Consider the following 19776-nt stretch of genomic DNA (forward strand, 5'->3'; position numbering starts at 1 on the left):
AGTATGGGTAATAAGCAGGAAGAACTGGAAGTGCTAATAAATAAACACAACTATGACATTGTTGGCATCACTGAAACTTGGTGGGATAATACATATGATTGAAATGTTGGTGTGGAGGAGTACAGCTTGCTCAGGAAGGATAGACAGGGGGAAAAGGGAGGAGGTGTTGCCTTATATATTAAAAATGTACACACTTGGACTGAGGTGGAGATGGACATCGGAGACGGAAGAGTTGAGAGTCTCTGGGTTAGGCTAAAAGGGGTAAAAAACAAGGGTGATGTCATGCTAGGAGTCTACTACAGGCCACCTAACCAGGTGGAAGAGGTGGATGAGGCTTTTTTTAAACAACTAACAAAATCATCCAAAGCCCAAGATTTGGTGGTGATGGGGGACTTCAACTATCCAAATATATGTTGGGAAAATAACACAGCGGGGCACAGACTATGCAACAAATTCTTGGACTGCATTGCAGACAACTTTTTATTTCAGAAGGTTGAAAAAGCTACTAGGGGGGAAGCTGTTCTAGACTTGATTTTAACAAATAGGGAGGAACTCGTTGAGAATTTAAAAGTAGAAGGCAGCTTGGGTGAAAGTGATCATGAAATCATAGAGTTTGCAATTCTAAGGAAGGGTAGAAGGGAGAACAGCAAAATAGAGACAATGGATTTCAGGAAGGCGGATTTTGGTAAGCTCAGAGAGCTGATAGGTAAGGTCCCATGGGAATTAAGACTGAGGGGAAAAACAACTGAGGAGAGTTGGCAGTTTTTCAAAGGGACACTATTAAGGGCCCAAAAGCAAGCTATTCCGCTGGTTAGGAAAGATAGAAAATGTGGCAAAAGACCACCTTGGCTTAACCACGAGATCTTGCATGATCTAAAAAATAAAAAGGCGTCATATAAAAAATGGAAACTAGGATGGATTACAAAGGATGAATATAGGCAAACAACACAGGAATGCAGGGGCAAGATTAGAAAGGCAAAGGCACAAAATGAGCTCAAACTAGCTATGGGAATAAAGGGAAACAAGAAGACTTTTTATCAATACATTAGAAGCAAGAGGAAGACCAAAGACAGGGTAGGCCCACTGCTCAGTGAAGAGGGAGAAACAGTAACAGGAAACTTGGAAATGGCAGAGATGCTTAATGACTTCTTTGTTTCGGTCTTCACCGAGAAGTCTGAAGGAATGCCTAACATAGTGAATGCTAATGGAAAGGGGGTAGGTTTAGCAGATAAAATAAAAAAAGAACAAGTTAAAAATCACTTAGAAAAGTTAAATGCCTGCAAGTCACCAGGGCCTGATGAAATGCATCCTAGAATACTCAAGGAGCTAATAGAGGAGGTATCTGAGCCTTTAGCTATTATCTTTGGAAAATCATGGGAGACGGGAGAGATTCCAGAAGACTGGAAAAGGGCAAATATAGTGCCCATCTATAAAAAGGGAAATAAAAACAACCCAGGAAACTACAGACCAGTTAGTTTAACTTCTGTGCCAGGGAAGATAATGGAGCAAGTAATTAAGGAAATCATCTGCAAACACTTGGAAGGTGGTAAGGTGATAGGGAATAGCCAGCATGGATTTGTAAAGAACAAATCGTGTCAAACCAATCTGATAGCTTTCTTTGATAGGATAACGAGTCTTGTGGATAAGGGAGAAGCTGTGGATGTGGTATACCTAGACTTTAGTAAGGCATTTGACACGGTCTTGCATGATATTCTTATCGATAAACTAGGCAAATACAATTTAGATGGGGCTACTATAAGGTGGGTGCATAACTGGCTGGATAACCGTACTCAGAGAGTTGTTATTAATGGTTCCCAATCCTGCTGGAAAGGCATAACAAGTGGGGTTCCGCAGGGGTCTGTTTTGGGACCGGCTCTGTTCAATATCTTCATTAACGACTTAGATATTGGCATAGAAAGTACGCTTATTAAGTTTGTGGATGATACCAAACTGGGAGGGATTGCAACTGCTTTGGAGGACAGGGTCATAATTCAAAATGATCTGGACAAATTGGAGAAATGGTCTGAGGTAAACAGGATGAAGTTTAACAAAGACAAATGCAAAGTGCTCCACTTAGGAAGGAAAAATCAGTTTCACACATACAGAATGGGAAGAGACTGTCTAGGAAGGAATACGGCAGAAAGGGATCTAGGGGTTATAGTGGACCACAAGCTAAATATGAGTCAGCAGTGTGATGCTGTTGTAAAAAAAGCAAACGTGATTCTGGGATGCATTAACAGGTGTGTTGTGAGCAAGACACGAGAAGTCATTCTTCCACTCTACTCTGCTCTGGTTAGGCCTCAGCTGGAGTATTGTGTCCAGTTCTGGGCACCGCATTTCAAGATGTGGAGAAATTGGAGAGGGTCCAGAGAAGAGCAACAAGAATGATTAAAGGTCTTGAGAACATGACCTATGAAGGAAGACTGAAAGAATTGGGTTTGTTTAGTTTGGAAAAGAGAAGACTGAGAGGGAACATGATAGCAGTTTTCAGGTATCTAAAAGGGTGTCATAAGGAGGAGGGAGAAAACTTGTTCACCTTAGCCTCTAAGGATAGAACAAGAAGCAATGGGCTTAAACTGCAGCAAGGGAGGTCTAGGTTGGACATTAGGAAAAAGTTCCTAACTGTCAGAGTGGTTAAACACTGGAATAAATTGCCTAGGGAGGTTGTGGAATCTCCATCTCTGGAGATATTTAAGAGTAGGTTAGATAAATGTCTATCAGGGATGGTCTAGACAGTATTTGGTCCTGCCATGCGGGCAGGGGACTGGGCTCGATGACCTCTCGAGGTCCCTTCCAGTCCTAGAATCTATGAATCTATGAATAACCCTGTGCAGATTGCAGGCCTTCTCAAAGGCAATCAGGAATTCATCTATGTCTTCCCTTTCCTTACGGTGGGCCAGGATGCACTTGTCAAAGCTCCGTGCAGTCCTGGGTCCCCCCTCACAAACCGCAGCAGGGAGCTCTCTGCTCCTCAGCCTCCCCAGCTCCAGTTCATGCTGATGCTGTTTTTCCCATTCTTCTCACTCCTCCTGCAGTTCCTGCTGCCTCAGCTCCAACTCTTTCAGTTTTAGCTCCCTCTCCTATTCCAGCTGCCTCAGCTCCAGGGATGGGGAGCTCCGCTGGGAGGATCCCCTGCTGGCCAGAGGGGTCACAGTGCCCTCGGTATTCGCTGGGCTCCTTCCAGCCCCTCCCCTAGGCATAGGAAGGAGAAGTCTTGGAGTGCCCTCGGCAGCCATCTGACCCCTCCCAGCCAGGACAGACACTGGGGTCTATCGCCTAACATCTGCCAGGCAGCTTCCCTCAGAGACAAGGACTGGCTCCTCCAAGCGATCTCCCTCCTCCAGCCGGGCGATCGACTGTTCTTTGGTGAGCCTCCCAATGTGCAGGCCCCTCTCTTGCACAGCTCGACCAGGTTGCTCTTAAGGTGCTTGTGACGAACTGGGACTGTTCTTACGGTGGTCTGTGAATGCTGACAGGGGAGTGTGGCTAGGATGGTCTGCATTGGGGAATGGGAGACTGACCGACGGAGAATACCTGAGCATGTAACATGAGAACCCAGGAAGGGGTTAGAGGCGAGGTGGCACCTTTGCCCGGGAAACTGAACAAAGGCTGTGGGAGGGGTCGCTGAAGGCAGGTTTTCAGGAGCTGGCTGGTGATGTGGCTGGGAGGGAGACAGGGCTCTGACCTCCCAAGGGGGCTAGGGTGCCCTGGGACCCCAAGATGGACCTAACTGAGGGGGGTCCTGTTGTCTGTGCCTGCAAGACCTGTCTTGGACTGTATTCCTGTCGTCTAAATAAACCTTCTGCTTTACTGGCTGGCTGAGAGTCATGGTGAATCGCAGGACGCCGGGGGTGCAGGGCCCTGAGTCCCCCCATACTCCGTGACAACTGGTGGCAGCGGTGGGATCTACTGCACCCCGTGGACGGCGCGTCCTGCAGTAAGTGACTGGGGAGCAGTAAAACGAAGGGGGATCGTCGGGGACCAGGTGGGCTGAAGAGTCAAAGAGAGACGGTTCAGGGGGTGATTGAGCCCTGGGAGTGTGTGACCAGTGAGAAGGACTGTTGCGGTAACAGGGTCCCCTGGGGGATCGCAGCGAGCGGTCCTGGGGCGGAGGAGTCTGCAGCTCGACCCCGGCAGAGAGGTGGTGACCTGAAGAAGGGCTGGCACACTAGGGGTCCCCCTGGAACGGTGGAAAGCGGAGAGCGAAGGCCGGCGAGTGGCCAGCAGGAGGATGTATGCTAAACGCCTCAAGAGTGACCTGGTGGAACTGTGCAGGCAGAGGGGGCTGCGCATTGGGAGGTCCACCAAAGAACAGCTAATTGCCCAGCTGGAGGAGAGGGATCGCTTGGATGAACTGAGCCCTGTCCCTGAGAGAAGCCGCCCGGCGGATGCAGCGTGGGCACCGGGGCCTGACATGGCTGGGAGGAGTCAGACTGCTGCCGAGGCCATCCCGAGACCCTGCCTACCTATACCTAGGGGAGGGGTTGGGGGAAGCCCAGCGAATACTGAGGGCACCCTGACCCCGGCAGCCAGCAGGGGATCGTCCCGGCGGAGCTCCCCGTTCTGGGAGCGGATGCGACTGGAATGTGACAGGGAGCTGAGACTGAAAGAGCTCGATTTAAGGCAGCAAGAACTGAAGCAGGAGCGGGAAGAGAAGGAGAGGCAACGTCACCATGAGCGGGAAGAACGGGAAAAACAGCGTCAGCATGAGGAGAACCAACGTCATCATGAGCTGGAACTGGCCAGGCTGAGGAGCAGCGAGCCCCCGGCTGCGGTGAGTGAGGGGGGACCCAAGACTGCAAAGAGCTTTGATAAGTGCTTCCTGGCCTAGCGTAAGGAGGGGGAGGACATGGATACCTTCCTGACGGCCTTTGAGAATACCTGCGAGCTGCTCCAGGTTGACCCTGCAGACAGGCTCCAGTTTCTCATTCCCTCACTGGACCCCACAGCCAGGGAGGTGTACAGCCGACTGAAAGGGGCGGAGACAGGGGACTACGAACTGTTCAAAAGGCCCTGCTCCGTGAGTTTGGGCTGACCCCTGAGATGTACCGGCAAAGGTTCCGGAACCAGTGTAAAACCCGTGAGGTCACATACCTGCAACTAGCCAACCGGGTGCAGGGGTATGCCCGCACGTGGACGGCTGGGGCCCAAACTATAGAGGACCTACTTGACCTAGTCGTATTGGAGCACGTGTATGAGCAGTGCCCATCCAACCTGAGGCGATGGTTGATGGACCAAAAGCCAGAGAACCCGCAGCACGCAGGCCAGTTGGCCAACGAGTTTGTGAACAGTCGGGCAGGGGATAACCGGGAAGAGTCCCAAAGGAACAGTCCCACCACAATGCAGAGCGAGAGTCACCATGGGACCTCCCAGCGGGGAAATATGGAGAACCCCCACCAAAGGGGAAGATTCAGCATCAGGTCCATCCAACCCACTCGAGGGGACCCACGGGACATGGGCTGCTATCACTGTGACCAGAGAGGTCACATACGGGCCCAGTGCCCCAGGCTCAGGGACAGACTGAGCAGACCGAACCCACAGAGGGTTGACTGGGTAGAGACCCAGCGGGGCGAGAGGCAGCATTACCAGGGAAGGGGGGCTGGCAGAGTACCACCTGCTTAGGAGGGAGGAGAGCTCCAGGCCAGCTCCTCTGGGGGGCTGGATGCTCCAGACTCAGGGGTTTTGGTTTATACGGTGGGCGCGGGGCGGTCCCTCCGGAGAGAGTACCTTGTTCCCCTGGAGGTTGATGGGAGGAAGGTCAATGGATACTGGGATACGGGCTCAGAGGTGACGCTGGTCCGGCCCGAGGTGGTGGCCTCAGATCGGGTGGTGCCCAACACCTACCTGACCCTGACGGGGGTGGGTGGGACCCCCTTCAAGGTACCTGTGGCGAGGGTACACCTGAAGTGGGGGGCCAAGGAGGGCCCCAAGGACGTGGGGGTACACCCGTATTTGCCCACTGAGGTGTTGATGGGGGGGGACCTGGAGGACTGGCCAAGCAACCCCCAGGGTGCACTGGTTGTGACCCGCAGTCAGAGCCGGCGAGGGGCACTGCGCCCTGGCCCTGGGGAGGGTGCCTTGCCTGAGGTGCAGGACCCTAACCTGGTCGGCAGGGAACACCCAGGGACACGGCTCAGGGAGGCAGCGGCTTCAGGCCCAGCCGGTGAGAGAGAACAGGTGGCCATCCCTGTCCCAGCTCCTGAGTTCCAGGCCGAGGTGCAGAAAGATCCCTCCTTGCGGAAGATAAGGGACCTGGCCAACCTCGGTGCGGTACAGACCATGGGGAGAGGCGGCCGGAAAAGGTTCCTGTGGGAGAGGGGGTTCCTGTACCGAGAATGGGCTCCCCCAGGGAAAATGGAGTCAGGGGGGTTCAGGAGGCAGCTGGTGGTACCCCAGAAGTATTGCCGCCAGCTGCTGTACCGGGCCCATGACACCCCCCTCTCAGGGCACCAGGGAACCTGGCGTACCCAGCAGAGGCTGCTACGGAGCTTTTACTGGCCGGGGGTCTTTGTTACTGTCCGACAGTACTGCCGATCCTGTGACCCCTGTCAGAGGGGAAGGAAGGCCCGGGACAAGGGGAAAACGGCTTTAGGACCCTTGCCCGGCATAGAGGAGCCTTTCCAGAGGGTGGCCAAGGTTAAAAGGGGGGCTCTGAACCAAGAGAGCCCGAATCACCAACATCCAGACTGGAACGCTGGGAGAAGACCCCAGCCCAGTTGGCACCCCAGGGGTATTGGGGTGGGAAAAGGGCACAGGCCGCATAAACCTTCCCACATGCGAACTACGAGTGCCATCGAGCAGCCCCGACCTAAGGGGGGGGGCGTGAAACTGAAGGGGCCTGGTGTAATTCTCACCAAGGAACGGGAGGGATGCTGGGGCATCCATGGGAACGGGGGTAGATTCGAACTTCCCCGGGTCACTGGTTAAAGTGACCCCGCTCAGTTCGGTCTCGAAGGGGGGAGAGATGTGACGAACTGGGACTGTTCTTACTGTGGGCTTTGAATGCTGACAGGGGAGTGTGGCTAGGATAGTCTGCATTGGGGGATGGGAGACTGACCGAGGGAGAATACCTGAGCATGTAACATGAGAACCCAGGAAGGGGCTAGAGGCGAGGTAACACCTTTGCCCGGGAAACTGAACAAAGGCTGTGGGAGGGGTCGCTGAAGGCAGGTTTTCAGGAGCTGGCTGGTGATGTGGCTGGGAGGGAGACAGGGCTCTGACCTCCCAAGGGAGCTAGGGTGCCCTGGGACCCCAAGATGGACCTAACTGAGGGGGGTCCTGTTATCTGTGCCTGCAAGACCTATCTTGGACTGTATTCCTGTCGTCTAAATAAACCTTCTGCTTTACTGGCTGGCTGAGAGTCATGGTGAATCGCAGGACGCCGGGGGTGCAGGGCCCTGAGTCCCCCCATACTCCGTGACAGTGCTTACTATACATCTTCCTGCTGGCCACTCGCCGGACTGTGGACTCACAGCTCCCCACGGTTTCCAGGGGTAACCCCTTGTGTGCCAGCCCTTCTCCAGGTCACCACCTCTCTCCCAGGGTCGAGCCACAAACTCCTCAGCCCCTGAGACTGCTCCTCTCTAAATCTTCAGCACACCCGGTCCCTGTCAATCCCCCTTCATTTTATTGATCCCCAGTCACTTACTGGAGGAAGCGCCGTCTATGCGGTGCAGTAGATCCCACCGCTAGCACCAGTTGTCACAGAGTGTGGGGAAATCAGGGCCCCATACCCCCACTTCCTGCAATTCACCGTGACTCTCAGCCAGCCAGTAAAACGGAAAGTTTATTGGACAACAGGAACACTATCCCAAACAGAGCTTGTAGGTACAACCAGGACCCTTCAATCACATCCTTCTGGGGGGCAGGAAGCTAAGGCCTGGTCTACACTAGGAGTTTATGTCGAATTTAGCGCCGTTACATCGAATTAACTCTGCACCCGTCCACACCACGAAGCTATTTAGTTCGACATTGAGGTCTCTTAAATTCGACTTCTGTACTCCTCCCCAACGAGGGGAGTAGCGCTAAATTCGACATGGCCATGTCGAATTAGGCTAGGTGTGGATGGAAATCGACGGTAATAGCTCCAGGAGCTATCCCACAGTGCACCACTCTGTGGACGCTCTGGACAGCAGTCCGAGCTCGGATGCTCTGACCAGCCACACAGGAAAAGCCCCGGGAAAATTTGAATTCCTTTTCCTGTCTGGCCACTTTGAATCTCATTTCCTGTTTGGACATCGTGGCGAGCTCAGCAGCACTGGCAGCGATGCAGAGCTCTCCAGCAGAGATGTCCGTGCAATCCCAGAATAGAAAGAGGGCCCCAGCATGGACTGATCGGGAAGTCTTGGATCTCATCGCTGTGTGGGGCGATGAGTCCGTGCTTTCCGAGCTGCGATCTAAAAGACGGAATGCAAAGATCTACGAGAAGATCTCTAAAGCCATGGCAGAGAGAGGATACAGCCAGGATGCAACGCAGTGCCGCGTGAAAATCAAGGAGCTGAGACAAGGCTACCAGAAGACCAAAGAGGCAAACGGACGCTCCGGATCCCAGCCCCACACATCCCGTTTCTACGAGGCACTGCATTCCATCCTAGGTGCGGCCGCCACCACTACCCCACCACTGACCGTGGACTCTGAGGATGGGATATTGTCGACGGCCGCTTCCTCGGACATGTTAGCGGACGGGGAAGATGAGGAAGGAGATGAGGAGGACGAGGCAGTCGACAGCGCTTACAACGCTGATTTCCCCGACAGCCAGGATCTCTTCATCACCCTGTGGAAGCAGAAAAAGAACTGTCAGAAAAGAACTGCAATGCATGACAGTTTGTTAGCAAGAGTCAGGCTAACTGTAGCCCTGATAACGCGAGATTTGTAGAAGCGAGGATTGTGTGAGGCGGGTGAGAAAGTACTGTGTGAGAAGTTATTGTGACCTTGTATAGATAAGGTGTAGAAGACCTTGTGTAGATAAGGTATAGGAAATATTGTATGTTGGCAAGAGTCAAAACAATTAAGAAATAAGATATCAAGATGGCTTATGTATAACAAAATGCAGCTGTCCCTCATTATTTTCTGTAATGAAAGGTATAAATGCTTGTTGTAATTAGGTATCAGTGAGAGAGACCTGCTTGGCTCTCTCCCTCTGCACAATTGTGAGAGTTAATAAAGCTTCTGACTTGCTGTACCCAAACAAAAAGTGAGAACTCAGTTTTTCTCCGACAATTTGGGGGCTCGTCCGGGATGGCAACGCCCTCAGAGGCACCGGCAGTTACTACGGATCGTTCCCCTTCGAACCCCATGGCGCCACAATAGAGGTAGGAGACCTTTTGAAATCTCTATTGGGGTGTCGGAGGAGGACTGTCCGTGGGGCCGTCTGTCCCTGTTGGGCTCACGCCATCCGAACTTATTGACTGTGCAGCAAGGTCAGATGCTGAGCGGCGTAGGGGAATTGTTTGCCGCCCTCTGTATGCATATGCGAGGTGCATAGGATTGCACCTGTGTTGAGGGGTTGTTACCGCCTCAGCAGGAGGGGTTTTTACCGCCTCATAGTCCGGACAGAGGGGTTGTTTACCGCCTCAAGAGGGGTTTTTACCGCCTCGAGTGATGCATCGAGGTACTTGGGAATAGTACCTGAGGTACTTGGGAATAGTACCTGGAGTAAGGCCTTGGTGTGTGTGTGTGTGTGTGTGTGTGTGTGTGTGTGTGTGTGTGTGTGTGTGTGTGTGTGTGTGTGTGTGTGTACACCAGTGTGAATTGAGTGTTACTGGAACACGCCCAGAGTACTCTGCGAAGTCTTTTGGCTCGTGACCAGAACTACTCTAACGCAAGCCCGGTAACTAGAGGATCTTTTAGGAGATCCGACCCACGGTGGGCTAACTCGGCCTGGCAGCGTCCGGCGAGGAGGCTACCTGGGTCTAGGAGTGTGTGAACCCATCTTCCCTCCCCTTTTCCTCTCCGTGTGAGCCACTGACAGTCTGACCATCTCACTGGATGCAACAGAGTAAGCGGCGCCGTCTCTCTGAGATTAGCCGACGCTCTTTGCTGAAGGGAGGTGTAGGAGGTCATGGCCATCCTCGTTAGTCTCTCCTGTGTGAGTACCCTGTAGGGAGAGATCCTTAGTTTATATGCTGCTAGCGCGGACAGGGCTTCCTCCCTGTGTGTGTGAGATTGGAAAATGGGTGGGGGACAGTCTAAGTTTTCCCTCTCACCCCCTAAGGGTACCCCAGCTTATTTCATGTACGTACATTATGGTCCTAAAACCTGCAGGTATTTAGACAATTGGAATATTTACACGTGTAAAAAATTCATCTAAACAATGCCCACTAGAAGGTACCTTCAATCTAGATAAGATCATACATCTCAGAGGAGCTTTTAATCACCAAAAAGCCTCTGACACACAATGGGAGCAATTTGTCTATTGAGGAAAGGAACGGGTTAATTTGAAATTCAGCTTGGTCCAGAGATAAAGAGAAAGTTAATCTGCGTTCAAGGTCAAGAATCAATGCAGACCAGGCTAAGTACAAAGAAAAACTACTTTCGGCCCCAGCTGGCTGTGAAAAAATATAGACATAGTCAAACCAAAGGCAATACAAGTTACAGTGCTGAGATTACATTTGCAAAGCTTAACTGTCCAGTGAGATCCAACAGTCTGCCTTTGCGACCCTGGAGCCGGCGTGGTTTGGGGACGCTGAAGAAGCCACAGGCAGCCGGCCTGGACTGGAATCACTGAAAAGACGCCCCAGGAGACTTCAGGGTGTAAAAGAACTGCCCTCCCAAGAGAGGAAGCAAGTTGGAGATTGCACAGCACCTTCTCTCAACGTTATACACAGACGTGGCCAGTCTGGACATACGTGTGTGAGTATGAAAGTGTGCCTACTCTCAGCCGCAGTAAGTCTGAGAACCGGAGAGGGATTTAGCATTCCTCTCTCCACCCCGGTTGACCGGGAAGGGTGTCAGGTGGATCTACCCCAGTCGTAGCAGGACTGGGCAATAGAGAAGTTGGAGTAATAGGAAGAGTTGTGTACTTGATAACTAGAATTGAGCAATTAAGAGCATAGATCATGAACCAGGCAGCAACTCAAACCTATGCCCAGGGCAAGTTGCAAGCCTTGAGACAGGACTTCCAGGCAGAAAAGGAAGCACTGGCTAAGCAAGTACCGGTCCTTCAGGGACTTGTCAGAATTTAACCATTTGTGTTTGCATATGCTGTAACAGCAGTGTGTTTGCCACAAGAGAAAATTGAATAGTTAAACGCCAATGGGCCATGCGTTTTGCCCAAGTGGCAAGCCTCACGAGGGAGGACTCGGGTAGCCTTGTGAGTAAGAATGTTTAAGAGAAGAGACCAGGAAGGGTGGGGGCTAGTTGAGAAGCCCACCCTCCTATCTAAATTGGTAGTGAAAAAGCCGGTGCCCATGGAAGGGACGGTTCAGCGAGAAAAGCAGGATTGGGCCCAAGCAGGCAGGCAATAGATAGAGAGATTGGAAAACAGGTTGGAAACTTTGAGGGCATAGTGGAAGGAAAGGAGTAAGTAATTATAAGCAGGGGGATTTCAAATCCCCAGGACAATAATTGGAATGGTAAAATCTGAGTTGATTGGGTGTAGTTTTGAGAGACAAGCAAGTGATTTAAGAAAAGAGAGTGAAAAGTTAACTCTGTAGTTGCTAGAGGGAATCAAGCAGTGAAACTTGGTAGGAATGTCTGTAAGTAATTCAGGCAAGAGGTTATTTAAGTGGAATTATTCGACTATGAATAAGTTAGTCAAATGTGCTGAAAAACACTCCTGCTGTATACAATCTGTGTTTTATAAGTTTGAGATGAATTGGTATTGTTTAAAGTTGCAAAAACCGAAAATACTTTTGCCAGACACAGGAAACTAGTGTTGTTTAATACGGTGTTTAGCATTTAATCCTTAAGGTGACTTAATGCTTTACAAGATTTAAAATATTTTAACTAAAGACCAAAGGTTGTGGCTGCAGCAGGGTAGTCAAAGCCAGGAGAATAAAAGATTTGAATTTGTTTTTGGGTAACAAAATAGCAGATAAAAGATCTGGTAAAAAGATAGAGAAGGACAGTGCCCCTGGCTCTGTGTGGTCGAGCTGTCACTTTACTAGGGGTGCATGGAGATTTTGTAAGCACAAAAGAAACAGTTACACCTTGTGTAGAAATGGATGTGGCTAGTGTTGTGGAAATTGAATTGTGGAGAGGATGTGCATTTTCCCCAGAACATGTGCAGTGTATATTGTAGCAGAGGTAAAAGAAATGCAAACCTACCAATATAGGTTGTGTTTGAAAGCAGGAGCTAGAAGTAAAAGGCAATCAAAAGTCTGGGAAAGTTAATTGTGTCCCTTTTAAAGTAAGAATCTTTAAGCTGTGGATAGCTTTGGATCTGGAAGCAAGCCAGAAAGCATCTGTATTAATGCAATTTTCTAACTAATAAGGTAGAAGCCACTGAAACCTGGGCTGCCTATGAAACAAATACAAGGAAATATGGGGTAATTCCTCTGTTTTGTCTAAAATCAACAAGAGTATGTGTATATAAAGGAAATATTTTAAGCAATGACTGACTACCCAGAAGGGGTAGACCTCTGTTCTTTTGTCTTTCAGATCATCAGAGAAAACGGATGCCAGCTGAACAACATTCAATGTACCATGCATTTACTGGTACAATAGGAATTATTTTTGTGTTCTTTGTCCTGTCTTGTGGTGTTTGTCTTGTGGCCAGAATTGTTGGGTTTAATAATTTCATAAGACAGTCTAGTTCAAAATTAAATAGAACGGTTAAATCAAAAAAAGCAGATACTTGTTTTATTCAACTTGGAATACAAAGTGTTTGGATAAATCAGGAAAATGTGATATACTAAAGTCTAATACAGTTGCTTAAGTAAGAAAAAGAAACTTCATTGGCCAGATTTTTAATTGAAAAAATTGTTGTTAAAATTTGCATACCAACAGTCTTTGGAAGCAAGGACATGGAAGGTTAACCCACTCCCCATATTGCCCATGGGATCCTTCTGGCTACCTCAGATTTCTAGCCAGAGGGCTGGGGAGGGAGGAAAGCTATTGGACACCTGAGGTTGTACCGAGTGAACTCCTCAAAAGTGGGTGTGCTTGTCCTGGTTTGTTGCTCCAAAGCTCTGTAATAAAGTTATTTTACTGGAAGGGTGTACATGGCATACATTGAATAATAAGACTAATGTACTGTATAATGGCAATGTGTATGTGTTCATTGTTGGGAAAAGGTGTATGAGTGAAGAGTGGAAGTTTCCTTTGTAGGTTAAAAGAAGCCAAGAAGGGGAGAAGGAAAAAGAACAGAATGAGTTAACTGAGGAAAAAATAGCTAGCAAGCTCAGTCCAAAGATAAGACGTTGGCCCCATCCAAGGATACTACCCACAGCTAAGACTTGGCTGACAGCCAAGAAAAGGGGGGGCCTGAATGTGCCCAACAACTATGATATCTGCAAAACACTGCCAGGCATTAATGAAATGTGTTAGGTTTCTTTTCTCACAGATAAAAGAAGTGCTACCCAAAGACCCTAGCAGCCCTGCCATTCATTGAAACAAGGAGACTGAGTCTATGTAAAGTCCATCAACGAAAGACTGCTTTGGCTCCATGCTGGAAAGGCCCTTTCCAAGTCCTGTTAACCACCAACACCGCTGTAAAGTGCCAAGGACTGCCCACCTGGAACCATGCTTCTTACTGCAAAAAGACCCCTCCACCTGGAGAGGATTCTCCAGCTGCTGATCAGCCTATTTCTCCTGCTAGCTCTGCTGTGCCTCCTGGACAGCAGGGAAGGAGGACAAGGTGAAGTGCTAGTAACCTCTCCTTTGTCCACTGACAGATCTACAATGCCTTTGAATTCTTTTACAGGAATCACACCAGTACAGGGTGAAGTGCTAGTAACCTCTCCCCTGTACTATGGTGAATCACAACTGCTTTTGAAGAAGAAAAGAAGAAACACTCGCTCTGCTGAAACCACCAAAGTCCAGGAATTCCTGACTACAAAAGACATTAAGAACTGGCCCTGGTGGAGAAGACGGAGCATCGTTTATTGGCAAGGAGGGAACTGTGGGGACCGTTCCTGGGAATGCGGGGTCCAGTGGTGGGGTGGATTCTTTCCAGGATCAGGACTTTGTGCTTATAGACAGGTACCTTCAGGATGCACTGCCCTTCCTAATTGGCTTTCAGAAGATGAATATCAAAACCGCCTTGCCACCACTAGGACTACACCCACTAGTCCCTTGACCCCTGCCACCACCACTGTAACTTACCCAGATACAAACCGTACTGTATATTCCAATGAAACCCAGTGGCCAAGGCTTTCACATCTTAGTGATTTACTGAAATTTTGTTCAGAGAAATTATTCTTTAAAGTTCAGGATAATGTATATGAGCAAACAATTGAATGGAAAACAAATGGATCAGTAGAGATAGAAATACATGATATCACTACCAGCGAACCCCAAGAATTAATAATTGCAATTGATGGGTTCTATAGTGAAGTAGATATGATGGTTGTTCCTGGAACTTGTACTGTGTTAAATGAGAGAGGCCCTTATTGTTATTTGGTCACCCAATTAGTGAATAATCAGACAAATACCCAAATTGTTCACAGGGGGCTGCCATTAGATTAGCACAACAGAGGGCTTGGGTTATTTCCTCTAGAAAGAAGAGAGACTTGACCGGATCCCTGTGGGATGGGGCCAATAGTGCAGCAGCAGTGTGGAATATTTTTAAGAACCAGGAACATGATGAGAAATTGGGCCAACTAGAGAAGGTCATTGGCCTTGTTTCTGGAGCACAACTAACCCAGGTACAGGCTGGAGTTGGTGAGTTACATGTTATTTCCGCCCTTAGTTCTATGACCCAGAAGTTGCTAAGAGAGATGGTACTGAATATCACTGAGGCTGGGAAGGCATTGCAGTGGGATCTAGCATGTTCAGAGACTCAGGATTTCCTGAATGACCAGCTGATGTCCATTCGGAATGATCTAGAACATCAGGCTTGGCCCACTGCCCTTACAGACACATCAGGAGTACCATCTGATCTGTGGCCATGGAGACTTACTTGGAAACTTTCTGGATGGAAGTGCGGAAGTTCTCAGTGCTCCTTCCAAGCATATGGACCGGTAAAGGGGGTGTGGGCTCCTACATACCGTATCCTGCCGGGTCCATGGGGAGGATGCATGTGGGATTGGATAATTCACCGAGACATCTGGGAAATTAGACCACCTGATATGCCCAATCGATTTTTAGTCAGTGCTCCTGGGATTACACCTCACATTTGGATGGGGTTAGGAAGTCAGTGGACATTTTGGCCATTAGAACCCCACAGCTTCAGTGTAACCGTAAACTGGAGCCAGGAGAAGTTGTCACTGTTTATGACTACGTTTGCTGGGAGGGTAGGGGACAAGGAACTACCCTGACAGGACACTTACTTTTTCAAGCTAACGATAGCTGTGTGTATGTTAATGACACCACATTACAAGACATACATTTTAATCTCACTACCACTGCAGGCAATCATATTATTTACTGGCCTGCAGATAGAGCTTTCCAAGTAGCCCTTAGGTTCCAGATACCCTTTAATTGGACTAGTTTAGTACCTGATAGATTTCAGAATTTGTTTTCACTGTTACCAGAGATTCAGAAAATCTCTGAAGTACAAGGGCAAATTCACATGCTTCAAAATATATATCAAGTTGAAAAGTATGCCTTTCAGACAGCTTATAGAGTATCCACTTTATGTACTAAGTATAATGTATTGTGCTTTGTAACTAAGGCTGTACAACAACCCCATTATAGTTTTGCTATGGGAATGTTATTGCTTGTATTGTTATTAGTTAGCTTAGGATTATGTTATTGTTGTTGTAAAAGACGTAATAATAGTAATACCTTTCATGTTCATGCTAATCATGCATTGTCATTACATCCAATCAGAACCGCTAAAATTGAAACATCTGATATAGAATCTGAAGTCCAGGACTTGATGCAAATAGAGGTTTGAGAATGTTTGTTGTACTAGAAGTACAAAAGGGGGGGTTGTGGAAGCAGAAAAAGAACTGTCAGAAAAGAACTGCAATGCATGACAGTTTGTTAGCAAGAGTCAGGCTAACTGTAGCCCTGATAACGCGAGATTTGTAGAAGCGAGGATTGTGTGAGGCGGGTGAGAAAGTACTGTGTGAGAAGTTATTGTGACCTTGTATAGATAAGGTGTAGAAGACCTTGTGTAGATAAGGTATAGGAAATATTGTATGTTGGCAAGAGTCAAAACAATTAAGAAATAAGATATCAAGATGGCTTATGTATAACAAAATGCAGCTGTCCCTCATTATTTTCTGTAATGAAAGGTATAAATGCTTGTTGTAATTAGGTATCAGTGAGAGAGACCTGCTTGGCTCTCTCCCTCTGCACAATTGTGAGAGTTAATAAAGCTTCTGACTTGCTGTACCCAAACAAAAAGTGAGAACTCAGTTTTTCTCCGACAACCCTTACAGAGATCCCCTACCAACCGTCCCCAGCCGTTAACCCGGACACAGAATCAGGGGAAGGATCAGTCAGTAAGTGTTAATCATGTAAACATTTATTTTTAACAGAACAGGAATATTAACAATAATAACAATGGGTTTTTCATGATTAGTTTGCCCTAGGCGCTTAACGTTTCAGTCCTTGGCAATGCAACTACTGAAAAAAAATCTAACAATGTCCGGTTTACCATGATTGTTCTGCCCTAGCCGCTCCACTGTTTAGTCCCTGCCAGTGCAGCTACAGTAAAATGCGGTCTATATGTCCGGGGATAGAGCTGAAATCCTCAATGGACATCTCCACGAAGCTCTCCTGGAGGTAATTGGAAAGCCTTTGCATGAGGTTCCTTGGGAGAGCGGCCTTATTGGGTCCTCCGTAGTAGGAAACGTTTCCGCGCCAGGAGACAAGCAAGTACTCGGGAATCATTGCCTTGCAGAGCATGGCGGCATACGGCCCTGGTCTTTGCAGGCTTTCCCGAAGCATCCTTTCTTTCTCCGTCTCTGAAATCCTCATCAGAGTGATGTCGCTCATGGTGACCTGCTTTGAATTAGGTAGGGGAATGTTAGTATAGGGACTGCTTGCCTGTTCCTTTACAGAACTGTAACCGGCGGTTTACAGCCACGCGGTGGAGGTGGGAGGGGGCAGCATACAGGGATCTTTCCCTGGGACAGCCGCGAGGGGGTGGGACAGGGGCAGAGTTCATGCTTGCCGGATTGCTGGCAGCAGGGACTGGCATTGCTTTCAACGTGAAAGGAGGCCAGTGCTATTATTAAAGTTTTAAGCAGCCACAAGTCTACGGCTTACCATGTCGGCCTGCTACACAAATTCCGGTGTCCTGCCCCGCTTCTCAGATCTGCAATGCAAGACCCCAGGCACTGAATGCGAAGGCCGAAAATTCGACCTTGTCCTGAGTGCGCATGTGATAGGTGCTGTGCATGGTCTTGTTCACAGAGAAAGACTATGTTCTTTGTTCACCCAAAAATTTATCTTTCTGAGGAATTCACTCCCTTTTTCCCATCCCACAGCTGCGACTGTCTCCCAACCCAGCCTGGCATCACACTACCAGAGGCTAGCGCAGATTAGGCGTAGGAAGAAGAGGACACGGGAGGACATGTTCTCGGAACTTATGGGCTGCTCCCGAGCCCAGGCAGCACAGCAGACCCAGTGGAGGGAGAACTTGTCCCAAATGCACCGATCAGACATGGAACGGGAGGAGAGGTGGCGGCAGGAAGACCAGCAGGCGACTCAAACGCTGCTTGGACTAATGAGGGAGCAAACGGACACGCTCCGGCGCCTTGTGGATGTTCTGCAGGACCGGAGGCAGGAGGAGAGAGCCCCGCTGCAGTATATCTGTAACCGCCCTCCCCCGCCACCAAGTCCCATACCCCCCTCACCCAAAGTCCAAAGAAGGAGGGGCGGCAGAGTCCGTGAAAACTCTCACTCCACCCCTGCAGACTGCTCAAGTACCAGAAGGCTCTCATTCCCCAAAATTTGATAAGTCCTTTCCTTCCCACCTCACCCAAGCCCCCGTCCAAGTTTCATTCCCCAGTTTCATGTGTAGTTGCTAATAAAAAATACGTTTCTGTTAATTACTGTTTCCATCATGTTCTTTTAGAGGAGAGTCTGTCTGAAGGGGGGGAAGGGGGTTGGTAATTGGACAGGACAGTCACCTTTACCAGGGTACAGAGGCGGGGGCAGGTTCAGCAGCAGGGCACACACACATTGCAGTCACTAGTTACCCTGGTCAGTCTGGGAGGTGGTTTTCATGTTCTGTGTGTGTGGGGGGGCTCTGTGACTTTGTGGCGGGGGAGGGCAGTTAGAGATCTTATGCAGCGGTCCTTATCCTGGATCACAGAGCCACGCAGCAGGGGATCTGTAACCATCCTCCCCTGCCACAAAGTCACATAGCCCCCACACACAGAGTTTAGAAGCGTCCTTTGCATCACTACACTACACCCGCTCCCCACCACAGTCTGCCTCCCAGGTTCAACACTTTACCGAGAAAACAGTAATAAAGAAAACTGTGTTCATTAACAAAATTCAAGTGATTTTATTTTTAAACGTGTGTTGGAAGGGGGGGAACGGGGTATGTAACTGGAGAGGATAATGAATATTTACTTGGTAAAGAAACGGGGGCAGGTTCAGCTTCTCTGTACACAAACTTAATAGTCACAGGTTACCCTGCTCACTCAGAAACCTAGCTTTCAAAGCCTCACGGATGCACAGAGCGTCCCGCTGGGCTCTTCTAATCGCCCGGCTGTCTGGCTGGGCGTAATCAGATGCCAGGCTATTTGCCTCAACCTCCCACCCCGCCATAAAGGTCTCCCCCTTGCTCTCACAGAGATTGTGGAGCACACAGCAAGCTGCTATAACAATGGGGATATTGGTTTCGCTGAGATCACAGCGAGTCAGTAAGGTTCTCCATCTCCCCTTGAGACGGCCAAAAGCACACTCCACCACCATTCTGCACTTGCTCAGCCGGTAGTTGAAGAGTTCTTTTTCAGTGTCCAGGGCGCCAGTATAGGGCTTCATGAGCCAGGGCATTAGCGGATAGGCTGGGTCCCCGAGGATGACTATAGGCATCTCCACATCCCCAAGAGTTATTTTGTGGTCCGGGAAGTAAATATCTTCCTGCAGCCGTCTAAACAGACCAGAGTTCCTGAAAACACGAGCGTCATGAACCTTGCCCGGCCATCCAACATTGATGTTTGTAAAACGTCCCCTATGGTCCACCAGTGCTTGCAGCACCATTGAAAAGTAGCCCTTTTGGTTAATGTACTGGCTGGCCTGGTGGTCCGGTCCCAGGATAGGGATGTGAGTTCCATCTATAGCCCCACCACAGTTTGGGAATCCCATCGCGGCGAAGCCATCTATGATGACCTGCGCGTTTCCCAGGGTCACTACCTTTGAGAGCAGTAGCTCAACGATTGCGTTGGCTACTTGCATGACAACAACCCCCACGGTAGATTTGCCCACGCCAAAGTGGTTCGCGACTGACCAGTAGCTGTCTGGCGTTGCAAGCTTCCAGAGGGCTATGGCCACTCGCTTCTGGACACTCAGGGCTGCTCGCATCCAGGTGTCATTGCGCTTCAGGGCAGGGGACAGCAACTCACAAAGTTCCAGGAAAGTCCCCTTCCGCATGCGAAAGTTTCGCAGCCACTGGGATTCATCCCAGACCTGCAGCACTATGCGGTCCCACCAGTCCGTGCTTGTTTCGCGGGCCCAGAATCGCCGTTCCACAACATCAACATGACCCAT

General features: G+C 49.4%; 1 protein-coding gene across 1 annotated transcript in view; it reads right to left on the minus strand.

The window, feature by feature from the left end:
* Nucleotides 1-19776, minus strand: part of LOC135892872 (deleted in malignant brain tumors 1 protein-like) — a 246121-nt gene that overhangs the window by 131184 nt on the left and 95161 nt on the right. Inside the window, exon 14 of the mRNA XM_065420642.1 lies at nucleotides 18650-18668. Within this exon, the coding sequence (XP_065276714.1) occupies nucleotides 18650-18668 (19 nt within the window). The remainder of the gene's footprint in view (nucleotides 1-18649; nucleotides 18669-19776) is intronic.

This window comes from Emys orbicularis, chromosome 21 (genome assembly GCF_028017835.1).
Source record: "Emys orbicularis isolate rEmyOrb1 chromosome 21, rEmyOrb1.hap1, whole genome shotgun sequence".
NCBI classification, from domain to species: domain Eukaryota; kingdom Metazoa; phylum Chordata; order Testudines; family Emydidae; genus Emys; species Emys orbicularis.